Raw genomic sequence first — 15,618 nt, 5'->3', positions numbered from 1 at the left:
ACCCCATGCTCATCACAAGTGCCCTCCTTAATCCCCATCATCTATTTCTCCATCACTCCACTGACCTCCCCTCTGATGACCATCAGTTTGTTCTTTATAGTTAAGAGTCTGTTTCTTGGTTTGCCTCTCTCTCTTTCCCTTCCTTGGCTTGTTTCGTTTCTTAAATTCCACATATGAATGAACTCATATGTTATCACAAATGGCAAGATTTCATTCTTTTTTATGACTGTGTAATAGTCCATTGTATATATCTCCCACATCTTTATCCATTCATCAGTAAATGGAACAGACACTTGGGCTGTTTCCATAATCTGGCTATTGTAGATAATTCTGCTATAAACATCGGGGTGTATGTATCCCTTTGTTTTTTATTTTATTTTTTAAAATTTCAGTTAATATACAGTGTACTATTTGTTTTAAGTGTACAGTATAGTGTACTTGCATACAACACACAGGATACAAAATCAATGTATAGAAACCTGTTGCCTGCCTTGCCTTACTTTTCTTTCTTTCTTTCTTTCTTTCTTTCTTTCTTTCGAGAGGGAGTGGAGGTAAAGACAGAGGGAGAGAGACTCTTAAGCAGGTTCCATGCCAGCATAGAACACGACATGGGGCTTGATCTCACACCCCTGATACCATGACCTGAGCCAAAATCAAGAGTCAGATGTTTACTGAACTAGCCAGGTGTCCCAGAAATCTGTTGCATTTCTATGCACCAATAATGAGGAATCAATCCCATTTACAATTGTGTCAAACACACTAAGATGCCTAAGAATAAACCAAACCAAAGATGTAAAAGATCTGTACTCTGAAAACTATAAAACACTGATGAAAGAAATAGAAAACACCACAAAGAAATGGAAACATTATATGCTCATGGATTGAAAGAACAGATATTGTTTAACTGTCTATACTACCTATAACAATCTACACATTTAATGCAATCCCCATCAAAATACCAACAGCATTTTTCACGAAACTAGAACAAACCATCCCCAAATTTGTATGGAACCACAAAAGACTCCGAATAGCCAAGGCAACCTTGAAAAAGTAAAGCAAAGCTGGAGGCATCGCAATTCCAGACTTCCAGGTTATAGTACAAAGCCGTAGTGATCAAAACAGCATGATACTGGCAGAAAAAAAGACGCAGAGATCAGTGGAACAGAATAGAGAACCCAGAAATGAACTCAAAACTACATGCAATTAATCGCTGACAAAGCAGAAAAGAATATCTGGTGGGAAAAAGAAGTCTCTTCAACAAATGATGTGGGGGGAAATGGCCCACTTTCTTAACACCGTACACAAAAATAATTTCAAAATGTATTAAAGACCTAAATGTGAGATTTGAAACCATAAAGAGAACACAGGCAGTAACTTCCTTGATATCAGCTTTATTTTCTGCTCATTTTTCTTCCCTATATACTAGATACATTTCAAATAGAACTTGGCTTACATTCTACACATTGTGTTACATCTTCTCTTTCTCATTTAATCTTTATCTCTTTCTAGGTCAGATCCATTCTTAGCGGCCGCCTTGTTTTCCAACCCCTGAAAACTTTACCAGTTCCCCTATTGATGGATTTTGGGGTCATACCAGTTTTTTAATATAAATATCTGCAGTGAGCATACACTTGTGTACATTTCTTTCACTCAGCAAACACGGTTGTGCACTTACTTCATATTAGGTATTATGTTAGCCGCTATTTGTACAGTACTGAATGAAACTGATGTCATTTTCACTTGGGCGAAGGTAGAGCCCAAGTCCCATATCTACCCGGGAAAGAGACCACAAGCCGGCACGCAAATACCGGGTGGGGAGGCGGGGCTTGAGGTGCTGTGTGCGCGCGCGCACTCCAGCTGCCAGTCAGGTGACTGCCTCTCCCTGGCAACGGCTTGTTTATAGCAACCGGCGGCGGTCTGGCGGTGGTCCAGGAGGAGCTGCTTGGGGTGGGAGGCAAGGCACGTGTCATGAATCCGCCGGGACCCCTGGGGGTCCTGGAGGAGAAGGAGGAGGAACACTTGTCCACCCCGATTCTTGGGCCGTCCATAAATTCTGACAACCCTCAGGAGCGGATCCAGGCCCGGCGCCTCCGCATCGCCGCGCGCCTAGAAGCCCGGAGGCGGTGAGCGGGGCGGTCTGGGCGGGTCCTCAGCGGGGAGCCCCGGGTGCCGGCGACGCAGGGCGGGGGCGAGGCGGGCGCTTTCCCCCGGCGGCGGAAGGCTCTGAGGTGAGCGGCGGGCGGGCCCCACGTGTGAGCCGAAAGATAGGCGGTGAGATAGGAAGAATTTCTTCCACAAGGTTCCATCAAGCCAAGTATGGGATATGAAGACATTCAACACACTTGGAAAGTCCAAGACGGAGAGAACAGTCCTCTCAGCACTTTCACGGAGAGCCTGCTGTGCCGTGCGCTGGGAGCAGTGCACTGAAGACACAGGCCATCCGTGACGTCCCCTGGGAGGTCTTTCTTTCCTTCTTCCATCCCAGCCTGCCTTCCACAAGCATTTCTGCAGTGGACCTCAGCTGTCACTTCCGCAGGTCTCAGTGGCTGATCTGGTTGTATGACACAAATCCTCATCCCTGAAGGGTCTGAGACTGGTAATCATACCCTTCTCAGGCCAGGGTTGTTGCACCTGTCCGTTCACGGACACAGTGGGCTGTCATGTACCAAGAGGCACCTGCATGATCTTCTGAATTCCTGAACAACTCTCTGTGTGACAGCACTTGTACCTTGCCCTGGTGGCCAGGGTCAGCCACCCTACCAAGATGGTGACTTCTTGTCTGCTGGCCATTTGGACGCAAGGGACCCAGAGAGGTGTGACAGTGTTCCAACAAAACTTTACTTATGGACACTGCAGTTTTAATGTAGAATGTTCATGTGTCACAAAATATTCTTCAGATATTGATCTTATCTTCTGAGATCATTTTTTAAAAGATTTTATTTATTTGTTTGAAACACAGAGAGAGAAATCACAAGTAGTCAGAGAGGTAGGCAGAGAGAGAGGGGAAAGCAGGCTCTCCGATGAGTAGAGAGCCCGATGCGGGGCTCGATCCCAGGACCCCGAGATCATGACCCGAGCTGAAGGCAGAGGCTTAACCCACTGAGCCACCCAGGCGCCCCTGAGATCATTTTTAAAAGCTTTTATTTTATTTATTTGACAGAAATCACAAGCAGGCAGAGAAGCAGGCAGAGAGAGAGGAAGAGAAGCAGGCTCCCTGCTGAGCAGAGAGCCCAATGTGGGGCTCTATCCCAGGAACCTGGGACCATGACCTGAGCCGAAGACAGAGGCTTTAACCCACTGAGTCACCCAGGTGCCCCCGGAGATCATTTTTTAAGAGAAATTTTAGGTTTGCAGCAAAATTGAGTGGAAAGTACAGAGATTTCCCAGTCCACTACCTGCCCCCACGCATGCGTAGCCTGTCCCACTATCAACATCCTCCAGAGTGGCACAGTTGTAACAAATGATGAAACTGAGTTGACACATCATCACCCTATGTTCATAGTTTACATCATGATTCACTCTTGGTGTTCTATGGATTTTGACAAATGTAATGACATGTGTCCACTATTATGGTATCATACAGAATAGTTTCATTGTCCTAAAAATCCTCTGTGCTCTGCGTAGTCATCTGATCTTTTTTTTTTTTTTAACCATTTAAAAAGTGTAAAAACCATTCTTTCCTTGTGAGCCCTACAAAAATCAGTGGGTCATATTTGGCTTACAGGCCAATCTGATTTAATGAATCAATGTGATGTTGTTCTGCGGGATATCCAGATGGTCTTTATCTCTTCAGACTATATTTTAACTGAGATCAGGAGAATTAACGTGACCCTGTAAGTGTGTGGGTTATACGAGTAAACTTTATCATCTGTCAGATGTAAATGTGAATGCAAAATGTGATGCAAAATGTTTTTGCAGGGGCCAGAGTGGTGATCTAAATGGAGACTTGATCGGGATCACCCCTCCTGTATCCTTGACATCCTTAAGGGTGACACTAATTCCCTCCCCCCTCTTAAGGGTGACATCCATTCGGCCTTCCCTTCCATGATAGCTCTTACCCATAGGCCAAGGACTTAATGTGGGAGTTTCTCAAATTCCTAAGTATGTTGAGATCACTCTGATTGCTCTTTGAGGAAAGGGTTTGGAGAAGCCAGAAGTGTAATTAAGGAGAGCAGTTAGGAAGCCGTTGCATTGGTCTGGGTGAGGGATGAAGTTGGTCTGGTAGGATTGGAGAGAAAGCAGATGTGCTCAAGACATGCGTTAGAGCTTCAACTGCCTGGATTTCCTGATTGGGGATATGCTGGTGGAAGACAGGGAAAATGCGACAATGGCTAGAACAGCTGGGTAGGTGGTAGTGCCTTGTACTGAAATGATAAAGCTATGGGGGGAAGTGAGGCAGCAGGATTTGGAACTCAGAGAGTTTGGCTTTGGACATATTAAATGAAATTGGATTTTGGAAGACATTAAAACTGACATATCTATTAGGCAGTTGGATATGGGTCTGAAACTCAGAAGAGAATTCTGGATTAGAGAGGTCAGTGCAGAGGGTCAACAGCATTATGATTGTATTGAAAACCATAGGAAAGGATTGACTTACACTGGAAAAGAGGATAAAAAGATGAGAGGAGAGCTCACGCCAAGCCCTAGGAAAGCTGTGCGTTTAGAAACAGAGAGAAGAGGGAACACTGACAGAGGATTATCTCCATGATCTAAAGAGTGGCCAGTGGTGCTGCTGGAAAATGAATATGCAAGGTAGAGAGGTGGACCCAATGAATTTAACACCCTGAGCTGGGGAGTTTTTAAAATAATAATAGCCTGAAAAGGAGAGTGTTTTCTTCTATTGAACTTTGTTTATGTAACCAGGCCAAAGAAAAAAATTTTTTAAATAAAATTTACAATATGAAATAAGAAAACAGGGACAGATCAATACCTTTTAATTACATTACTGTATTTTTGGGTGGGAAAGGAAGGAAAAACATGACGAAGTGTTTCCAAAAGAATTCTGTGAGGTTTAGAGAATGATTACCTGTAGAATGACAGAACTGAACTAAACAGAGTTCAGCTTCTTCATGGTTTCAATAGCTGGGCTGTTGTTCATGTCAAATCCCTCTTTTTTTTTTTCTTTTAAGATTTTACGTATTTATTTGAGAGATAGAGAAAGAGAGAGCACAAAAGGAGAGGGAGAAGGAGAGAAGCAGACTCACCAAGCCGAGAGCCCGACACAGGGCTCCATCTCAGGACCCTGAGATCACAACCTGAGCTGAAGGCAGACGCCCAACTGACTGAGCTACCCAGGAGCCTCATATATCAAATCCCTCTTGTGCTGGGAGATGTAGTACCTTGAGGGTTGGGGATTTACCCTGTGCCTAACTGAGCTGGGACGACAGAGCCGTTTTAAACATGCCCTCAGTCTTTGCTCAGCAGGGAGCCTGCTTCCCTCTACCTCTCTCTCTGCCTGCCTCTCTGTCTACTTGTGATCTCTCTCTGTCAAATTAAAAAAAAAAAAACATGCCCTCAGAACACGTGTGTGCAGCTTAGTCTGTGTGTGTCACAGGCCAACTGTATTCTTCGTGTTCTCTGAATTAACTTCCTTGTTAAAGGATAAGACATAGAAAGTTGCTGTATCGAAGCCTGCATACATGTTTTTTTCCTTAAGATTTTTTTTCAAAGTAATCTCTACACTCAACGTGGGGCTCGAACTCACAGCCCTGAGATCAAGAGTCTCATGTTCTTCCAACTGAGCCCGCCAGGTGCCCCATATATATTATTAAAAGATTAACAGTAGCTGTAGAAATTGTTTAGAACTTAGATTAACAGAAGATTTTTTTCAGAAAGGAGTGTTCTGTCACTGACCTTGTTTTGTTGTTGGCACGGGTTAATAATAATAATACAAAGACAGATTTTTAGTACACTGTATCATTTTTATTTTATTTTATTTATTTTTTATTTTTTATACATATATATTTATTTCTTTTCAGCGTAACAGAATTCATTGTTTTTGCTCCACACCCAGTGCTCTATGCAATACGTGCCCTCCATAATACCCACCACCTAGCTCCCCCAACCTCCCACCCCTGTCCCTTCAAAACCCTTAGATTGTTTTTCAGAGTCCAATGTTTTATTTTTTTTTAAAGATTTTATTTATTTATTTGACAGAGAGAAATCACAAGTAGGCAGAGAGGTGGGCAGAGAGAGAAGGAAGCAGGCTCCCCGCTGAGCAGAGAGCCCGATGCGGGGCTCGATCCCAGGACTCTGGGATCATGACCTGAGCCAAAGGCAGAGGCTTTAACCCACTGAGCAACCGAGGCACCCCACACTGTATCATTTTTAAATGATCTGTAGCCCCCTTGATTGCCTCTGGTGCCCACCACCCTAAGTGCTGGGGCCTCAGTATGCCATTGAGGTGTAGTTTTAGAGAAGAAGCTGTTAATAGAATCAAATGTCAAATAAAAATAAAGAGTGGGTTTAATAGGCTAAAGCTCCTGAGAATCCCAGTCTCTACCGTCTCAGTTGAAGTTTGAAATTCCTGGAGATGTGACTCCAGTGTAAGGATGGCAGATGGAACACATACATTTATCTTGGATCTCTATCAAAACTCCATTAGTGTGACATTTAAAGGGATTAAATAAAAAAGACATAAACCCAAAAAGTCAAGCAAAACAGAAGGGACTCAACAGCAACAACATTTGGAAGCTGGGAAGCATAAGGACAGATGGTAAATGGTCTCGCAGATTCAAGGCTATGGAAATATAAACTAGCAGTGAGGAAAGCCGAGAGCCCCCCGCTTGATTTACTCTGCAGTAAATCTGCAAAACACCAGGAAATCAGAAGCATCAGGTTCAAGTGGAAGTAGAGATGAAGAAGGGGACTAAAGTCAGGAAAATAGTTGGGTGCCAGGAACCTTTTCCCCACCTTGCACAAAAGATGGGAGGTTTGGAGGAAGTAAATTAGAGGATCTACAGTTTGGGGGGTGCTGGGCAGAGACGAGGCAGAAACACTGTACTAAACACAGGCGATCCAAGTAGATGGTCCTGTGCTGAAGTTCATTGTTGTCAAGCTGCGCCCTTGCATTCAGAACTTCCTTCAGCTCTCCAGTCTTTTTTTCTTTTTTCTTTTTTTTGACAGATTGAGATCCCAAGTAGACAGACAGGCAGGCAGAGAGAAGGGGAAGCAGGCTCCCTGCCGAGCAGAGAGCCCGATGCGGGGCTCAATCCCAGGACTCTGGGATCAGGACCTGAGCCAAAGGCAGAGGCTTAACCCACTGAGCCACCCAGGCACCTCCAGCTCTTGTAGCCAAGGATTTCTAGACATCTGAGGAAAGTCTTTATCATGAAAGGTAGACACCAAAATGAACACACAGCAAAAAGGAACTTAGAGGAACTTGAGACTATGTAGGGAAAAAAGACAACAGTACTACATCAAAATGGCTATCATTCAGATGATCCTTGGAGAGAAAAAGAAATGATATTGCAACCACAGAACAAGATTAAGATGCTGTTAAAGGGGTGGTGAGAGAACAAAATAGAGCTCTTGGAGATTAAAAAATATGGCAGAAATGGAAAACTGTAGAAGGGTTAGGAAATAACGGTCATGGAGTCGCATAGAAGGTAGAGCAAAAAGAAAAACAGAAGCCAGGAGAGAAAAAGATTTTTCGAAATTAGAGGACCAGTCCAGGAGATCTAGACTCTTTTTTTTTTTCTAGATCCATAAAGAAAGGGCAGAGGGAACAGAGGGGAGGAAATGATCACTGGAAGTATTCAAGAAAATTGATCATAACTGAAGTTCCCTTTGAAATTCCTGCTTGGGGTGGGGTGGGGGGGACGCCCATCTGAAAATGTTCAGCCCAGTGAGGAAAGTAGCCCCACTCGCGGGCACACCATTGAGAAAGTTCAGAGCATTACTGAAACACCCAAGTTTGGCTGCCCATTGCTCCAGAAGCCAGTACTCAAGAGACGAGTTTTTTTTTTTTAAATTAATTAATTAATTTGACAGACAGAGATCACAAGTAGGCAGAGAGGCAGGCAGAGAGAGAGGGGGGAAACAGGTTCCCTGCCGAGCAGAGAGCCCAATGTGGGGCTCGATCCCAGGACCCCAGAATCATGACCCAAGCCAAAGGCAGGGGCTTTAACCCACTGAGCCACCCAGGCGCCCCATGAGACAAGTTTTGATTGGAAAGGAATATGAGCTTTATTCAGAGGGCCGGCCATCTGTGGAGAAGGCAGACTCTTGTCCAAAAACCAACTCCGATGTATCTGCCTGAAGGTTTTTGGAGAAACTTTAGGGCAGTCAATCAGTAAAAGGGGAGCACAGTGGTGTTTAACCTTTCTTGATTGTGGGCAGACTCAGTGGTGCCAGCTACAGACATGATCCTGGTGCTCAGAGGCTGTGTATTGTGCCCTGTGGGTGTGTGGGGCAGAGGGGAGGTTGTGCAAGTGGGTTTCTTACCGAGGCTTTTGAGGAAACAATGCAATGCCTAATCTATAGATACACAAAGAAATGTTTAGTTAATCAATCATGTGGGCTAAAAGTGCTTGTTAAAACTTGAAGACGACTCATTGGCCTGATGGGCTGAGACAGGAGTTTCAGGAGCCTGGAGAGCCAGAGGGACCTATAAGTTTCTGGAGTGAGGACAACTGTCACATCCAAGGAAAGGATTAAGAAACACAGTGACTTCAAGGTTTTGAAATAGCAACACTGGAAGGTAGAAGATACCGCAGCAATGCTCTCAAAATTCTGAAGGAAAATGATTTCCAACCCTGAACCCGAAATCCAGCCAAACAATCAATGAAGTGCCAATTTTTTAAATCTGAGAAGGGACTTTGTTTGGTCAGGAGGTGGGGTATTTAGTAAGGTGGCGGCTCTAAGGAAGATCATGTGGGTGGGAGCCCCAAGGAAGCAGTTTCCTGAAACTGAGGTAAACCTGAGGAGGGAGAAGTCTCTTTGGAATTGACTCCTTTGGAGAATATGCTAGGTCAGCAAGCAAAATGAAACAAAGCAAAAAATTTCTAGTAGCCCTGTTAAAGTAAACAGAACAGGTGAAATTAAATTTTGTCATTTATTTAACCCACAATGTAAAAATTTTCTTTTAACATGTAATCAGTGTCAATTGTATTGAGGTATTTTACTTTGTTTTTTTAGTCAAGGCCTTCAAAAATCCATGTAGTCTATTTTATACTCATAGGACATTTCAGTTTGGATCCATCACTGGTGGTCAATGGCTCCCTTCCTTGGACAGGGCAGTGCTAGGAAAGTCAGAAATGCTAAGTAAAAGGCAGCAATGGGGTTCCTGTGAAAACTAGGTTAAATATATATATATATATATTTTTATTTATTTGACAGACAGAGAGAGATCACAAGTAGGCAGAGAGGCAGGCAGAGAGTGAGGGGGGAAGCAGGCTCCCCACTGAGCAGAGAGCCCAATGTGGGGCTCGATCCCAGGACCCTGAGATCATGACCCGAGCTGAAGGCAGAGGCTTAAACCAGGTTAATAAGAGTTCTTTCTCTTTCTGAAGCACTGGTCTTTGCTCCAGGAAGTGGAGCAACTGGAAGGATTATTTAGATAGAGGTGGTTACTTAATTGGTGGTCAAAGTAGAAAGTCAAGAGAACGAGTGCATTTTGTGTGATAGTGGGAGATCCATGAACCTAGCAACTTTGGAAGACGAGTGGAACGGAACACTTAGTTCTCTTAGCAATGGCCAGGAGTAGATTGAATAAGAATATGGAAGTGCATGAAATGACAAGAAAGAAAATGGGGTTTTCGTTAGACTTGGAGTCGGCAGGGAGCAGTAACTCAACTCTGTAAGGGCCTATTTAGCCAGAGCGGCTCCATCTCAGTTGAACAGCCATTTTGTTGTTTATGCAATAAAACTTAAACTGACCCCACCAGAGGACTTACTTAAAAGCAAATCCGGGAAACTAGTAAAATATGGTCGACCAGTCCCAGGTAACAGAGCCCAAATACAAGGGCGGGTCAGGCCAGGTGGAGACATCCAATCAGTGGGGCGTGCATATGGTCTCCCTAGCTACCAAGGAGTGTGGGCCCCGCCTTTTGGGCGCCTTTTGGGTGCCAGTTCTGACCAAGGTGATAGGCTAGTTCAAATATCTACTATAGGGTGAATCGTAATTCAATTGGTCACCCGTGTGTGACCTAGCATGACTGTGCAGCTTTCTCTGTGTGTTACAATCTCATTGGCCACCTGTGTGTGGCCAGGCTCAACCACATGGCCTTTGCCCTTTAAAAGTTAGTCTGTAAGGCTGGGAGGGTCGCTCCCTCTGTAAGAGGCAGCCCCGAATGGGTTGGATTCCCGATGCTTGGCGCGAAACAAAGCTTTGCTTGACCTTCGCTTTGTATCAGTCTCGCTACTTTGATCATGGACCTAACAACTCCACATTTCAAAAATGCTGTAACACTGTAGAGCAGAGCTGAACTTTGAACAAAAGGAGTGGAAATGGAAGTCAGTATTAGAAAGAAATCAATAAAGAACGAGACAGAGAGATCTGCTTGTTGCACTGCAGATGGGGGCCACAGGATGGTTTCATTTTTCTCGTGCCCTGGGAGTCCTCGTGGCCAACTGTGTGCCCAAGGGGAGAGGGGCCTCCGTGTTGTAAATGAGATGGAGGTTGGTGGGGTCATTCCCCCATGCATCCTCTAAAGAAGCCCATAATCTGGAACCTTATGTTACCTCCTCTTCTTTGGTCTGATTTTCTGATTAACACACACACACACACACACACACACACACACACACACTCTCACACACTCACACACAGGCTATTAGTAAAATTCATGCTGTGCAAAAATAAAGAGAATCGAAATCCTCAGTTAAATTCCCTTTCCTTAAATAGCTACTGTCAGGGACGCCTGGGTGGCGCAGTTGGTTGGACGACTGCCTTTGGCTCAGGGCGTGATCCTGGAGTCCCGGGATCGAGTCCCACATCAGGCTCCCAGCTCCATGGGGAGTCTGCTTCGCTCTCTGACCTTCTCCTCGCTCATGCTCTCTCTCACTGTCTCTCTCTCAAATAAATAAATAAAATCTTTAAAAAAAAAAAAATAGCTACTGTCATCTGTGGTCATATATCCTTCCAAAAAATTCCTATGTGTATATAAGCCTATTTTCAATTTTCAAAAGAAAATGTATATTATACTTTCCATATTGTTCTACAACTGGCTCTTTTTACTTAACTGTCGTGGATGTCTTTGTATACTGCTAGAAATTACATCATTCTTTCTATAGGCTACAAAATATTTTGTTTCTTTTTTTAAAAAAAGATTTTATTTACTTATTTGAGAGAGAGACAGAGAGAGCTTGAGCAGGGAGAGGGAGAAACAGACACCCTGTTGAGTGGGGAGTCCAGACTCGGGACTTGGTCCCGGAACCCAGGGATCATGACCTGAGCTGAAGGCAGACAGACACTTAACCGACTGACTCACCCAGGTGCCCCCCACTCCAATTTTTTCTTTTGTTGTTGTCTCGTAAGCTCTTAAACAGGTGGGTATTAGCAAGGGTTAATATGTGTGTAGGAATGTTTCCATGCTTCTGCTAGTAGAGTCAGTGCTGTAATAATCATCCACATGCAGATTTCTCTGAGTACTTTCTGCAGGGAATTCCTGAAGGTTGGGTCAGAGGGGAGGCATATTTAAGTTTGTGATAAACCTTACCGAGTCGCCTTTTATTTTATTTTAGTTTTTATTTTATTTAATTTTTTTAAAGATTTTTTTTTTTTTAATTTGACAGACAGATCACATATAGGCAGAGAGGCAGGCAGAGAGAGAGAGAGGGGGAAGCAGGCTCCCTGTTGAGCAGAGAGCCCGACACAGGGCTCGATCCCAGGACCCTGGGATCATGATCTGAGCCAAAGGCAGAGGTTTTAACCCACTGAGCCACCTGGGCGCCCCCCAAATCGCCTTTTAGACAGGTTGTTATACTTCACATCCCTGGCTGTGGTGTGGTGTGAGTAGTTGGGCACCCATGCCTGATGTTATCAACTATTTATTTATTTATTTGAGTTTTATTTATTTGTTGGAGAGAGAGAGATAGCACGCAAGTGGAGGGAGTGGCAGACAGAGGGAGAAGCAGGCTCCCCCCTGAGCAAGGAGCCCAATGCAGGACTCGATCCCAGGACTCTGGGATCATGTCCTGAGCCGAAAGCAGACACTTAACTGACTGAGAAAACCCAGGCATCCTATTATCAACCTTCTAAATCTTTTCTCATCTGGTATGGAGAATAATGATACCTTGCAGGCTTCTCAATTGCATTTCTTGTGTTCTATGTGAAGTTGAACGTATTTTCAAATGTCTGTTTGCCTGTTGTATTTCCCCCTGTAAATTGCCTGTCCACACATCCTTTGCCAGTTTTTCTAATTGTTATTTTGTCTTTTTTGTATTGATTTGAAAGAGTCTGTTCTCTTTTCTAGATGGCAAAATTTTGTTAAGTATCTTTTATAAGTTTATCCCTTGAATCAAGGAGAAGAGTTTTAAATTTTAAGAAGTAAAGTCTCTCAATATTTTTATTTTTTTTTCTAGCTTTGGTCTTATTCTAAGATGGGTTTTCTCCTGTATTTACTTATAGTATTCTTATGATTGTGTTTTTTAATATTGAAATTTTTATCCATATGGGATGTATTTTCATATATAGTATGATGCACTATGGAAACTCTAAATATAGAATCCACATACTAGAAATAACTTTAGCTTCTCTACTTTCTCCCATCCCAGGGAAGCACTTGGAGAATATTTAGATGGGAAGAAAGAGAGTGAGGAAGATCAAAGCAAGAGCTACAAGCAGAAAGAAGAAAGCAGACTGGTATGAGCTGGGTGGCGAATGGTCCTATCAGCCAGGGACGCTAGCTGGGTGTGAGGTCATGGTTTTCATACTTAGACCAGAAGACTCTCAAGAGGGATTGCGTGTTCCTGCCTTTAGTTAGGCAGAAGCGAATTTGAATCTTTCCCATTTTGAGAGCTGTCTAGGAGTGAGCTTTCATTTCATCCTGTGAGCTGTTCATTAGTGCAAGTCAAGATGTTTACGCTGCCCATTCAAGGCCTTCTGTTTCCGTCCTAACTCTGTTTCCTTCACTCTGGCTTGGCCGATCTGCTCACTCACCTCCAGTGGGGGCTCTGCTCGTCCTGTTCCGTGCCTCTTATCTTCCGGGATGCCAGTCCCTCCCTTGCCCTCCTCCCCGCTGTCCTCTACCTCCGTCTTCTCTCCTTTCATCAGGATGCCTTCCCATACTTCAAGGCCATCTCAAGTCCCAACTCGAGGGGACTGCAAGTCCATGATTTCTTCGCAGCCCAGGCTCCTTTAATTCACACACCGGGTACTTCTCTGTGCCATGTGTTTCATTTTAGACGTTTTCTCCCTTGTAGGACTTCCAGTGTGTGTGCCTGCATGTCCCCAGCAGAGCTGTAAGCTCCGTGAGAGCGAGAGCCTCTGCGTATACCTGTGGATAGTGCAGGGCTTGTACTCAATAACCACTAAAAAGAAAGTCATCGATTGCTGTCCCATGGCAATGCCAGGGCTCCTGGAATGTTTAATAAAGGACTTGGAACAACAGGTGCAGGAAGAATGAACAACACTCCCGAACAGCAAGCAGGACTGGCAAAGTGCTGCATTTAATGAACTGTTAAATGAATATCCTAGGGCAGCGGGATGGTAGGAATTGAGGGAAAGAACAGGGCTGCCCCAGCGGGCCTGATGGGGAAAGGTTACATGCAGAAAGTGGGGTTTGAGCTGCATCTTGGAAAAATAGGTGGGACTTATAAAAGCAGAGAGGAGAGAGAGCATTTCTGGCAGAAGTTGAAGTACACTTACTGCGAGAAAAAAATACTCAAGTTACTGAAATGTCATTATAGAGCAAAGAGATCTACAGAGACACCTGAGTGAACTGTACGGTACTGGGTCAAAGATAAGATACCTTACGGTGGCAGGAAGAACACTGAGCTGTGGTGTGTTCTTGGTCCCCATCTGGTGCTCATTGTGACGCTGATGTGTCCTGCCTCCTGTCTGTACTGGGGTCACTTCGTCGAAATGTCGATCATCTCTGAGCATGGCTGGGTAGGATCAAAAGGATATTGTATATAATCTGGAACCTCCTGATACAGTTTATACTGCTATGGTCTTGAAAATACTGATAGAGTTCATCTTTGAGTATGAACCCGAAGAGATAATGTTGTTTTCATTAGCAGCTTTTCTTTTCTTTTTTTTTTTTTTTTAAGATTTTATTTATTTATTTGACAGAAAGAGATCACAATTAGGCAGAGAGGCAAGCAGAGAGAGAGGAAGGGAAGCAGGCTCCACTGAGCAGAGAGCCTGATGCAGGGCTCGATCCTGGGACCCTGTGATCATGAACTGAGCCAAAGGCAGAGGCTTTAACCCACTGAGCCATTCAGGTGCCCCATCATTAGCAGCTTTTCAAGCTTCCTTTCACTTATGACTTAAGGCACATAAAGTGTTGGCATAGAAAAGAAATATATAAAATGTATAAAAGCCAAATGCTGCCTTCCTTAATATCAAGATATTAATAACTGGTTCTACCATGAGACTTAGACAGGAAGGGCCACTGTCCTTGGCCCTACCCCTTATCAATCATTTTTACTTGCTGATTCTTTTGTTTCCTATTTAATCTTGCTCCAGTTTTATAAAGATAATTCTTCCAAGTTTTCTCTTAGAAGCTTTATTTTTGTGTCATGTATATTTTGGTCTGTAGTCTATCTTGAATTGATTTTTGTGGCTGGTGTAAAGGTAAGGTTCAAGGATGCTGTGTTGTATATGGATTTTTAATTGAACCAGCACCGTTTATTGGAAGGATCATCCTTCCCCCCACGGCACTGCAATACACCTTTGTTGTGAGTCAGGTGATCACATATGTGGATTTGTTTCTGGATTCTCTGTTCTGTTTTATTGGTCTACTTGTCTGACTTTATACCAGTTCCACACTATTTTAACTACTGTAGCCTTATGACAGGTCTTGATCTGGTGGAATAGGTCCTCTAAGTTTGTGATTCTTCAAATTGTCTTGGCTATCCTTGACCTTTTTCATGTCCATATAAATTTTACAATCAGTTTGTCAGTTTCATCCAAAAAACCTGCTGGGATTTTAAAAAGTTTTATTTATATATTTTAGAGAGAGAGCTGTGGTGTTTGTGGGGGGAGGGGGTTGGAAGGAAAGGGGCAGCAGAGGGAGAAAGTCCTCAAGCAGACTCCCCCCAAGTGTGGAGCCTGATGTTGGGGTCAATCCCAGGACCCCAAGATCATGACCTGAACTGAAATCAAGAGTCAGCCAATCAACCCACGAGCCACCCAGGTGTCCCCTGCTGGCACTTTAATTGAAGTCAGATTGAACCTATAGATCAATTTAGGAAAGAATTAATATCTTACCAATGATGAGATTTACAATCCATGAGTATAAAATATCCCTCCACTTATTTAGGTATTCTTTAGTTTTGTCAACAATGTCTTATGCTAAATTGTGTAAGACTGATGATTCGCAGACCTGTAGCCCTGGAACAAATAATACATTATATGTTAACAAAACAAAAACAAAAACAATGTCTTACGCTTTGCGTTGAGGCTCTAAGTGTTTTTTGCTTATATATAAAAGTACAAATGGTTTTTTGTAT

General features: G+C 43.6%; 1 protein-coding gene across 1 annotated transcript in view; it reads left to right on the top strand.

Moving 5' to 3' along the window:
- Positions 1-1,912: 1,912 nt before the first annotated feature.
- The window catches only part of DRC1 (dynein regulatory complex subunit 1), a 42,201-nt gene continuing 28,495 nt past the window's right edge, over positions 1,913-15,618 (top strand). The window contains exons 1-2 of the mRNA XM_044261932.1: positions 1,913-2,123; positions 12,718-12,805. Coding sequence (XP_044117867.1) covers positions 1,969-2,123; positions 12,718-12,805 — 243 coding nt within the window. The 5' untranslated portion in view covers positions 1,913-1,968. The remainder of the gene's footprint in view (positions 2,124-12,717; positions 12,806-15,618) is intronic.

Source organism: Neovison vison, chromosome 8, assembly GCF_020171115.1.
Source record: "Neovison vison isolate M4711 chromosome 8, ASM_NN_V1, whole genome shotgun sequence".
NCBI classification, from domain to species: Eukaryota; Metazoa; Chordata; class Mammalia; order Carnivora; family Mustelidae; genus Neogale; species Neogale vison.
This window is presented reverse-complemented; position numbering and strand designations above follow the sequence as displayed.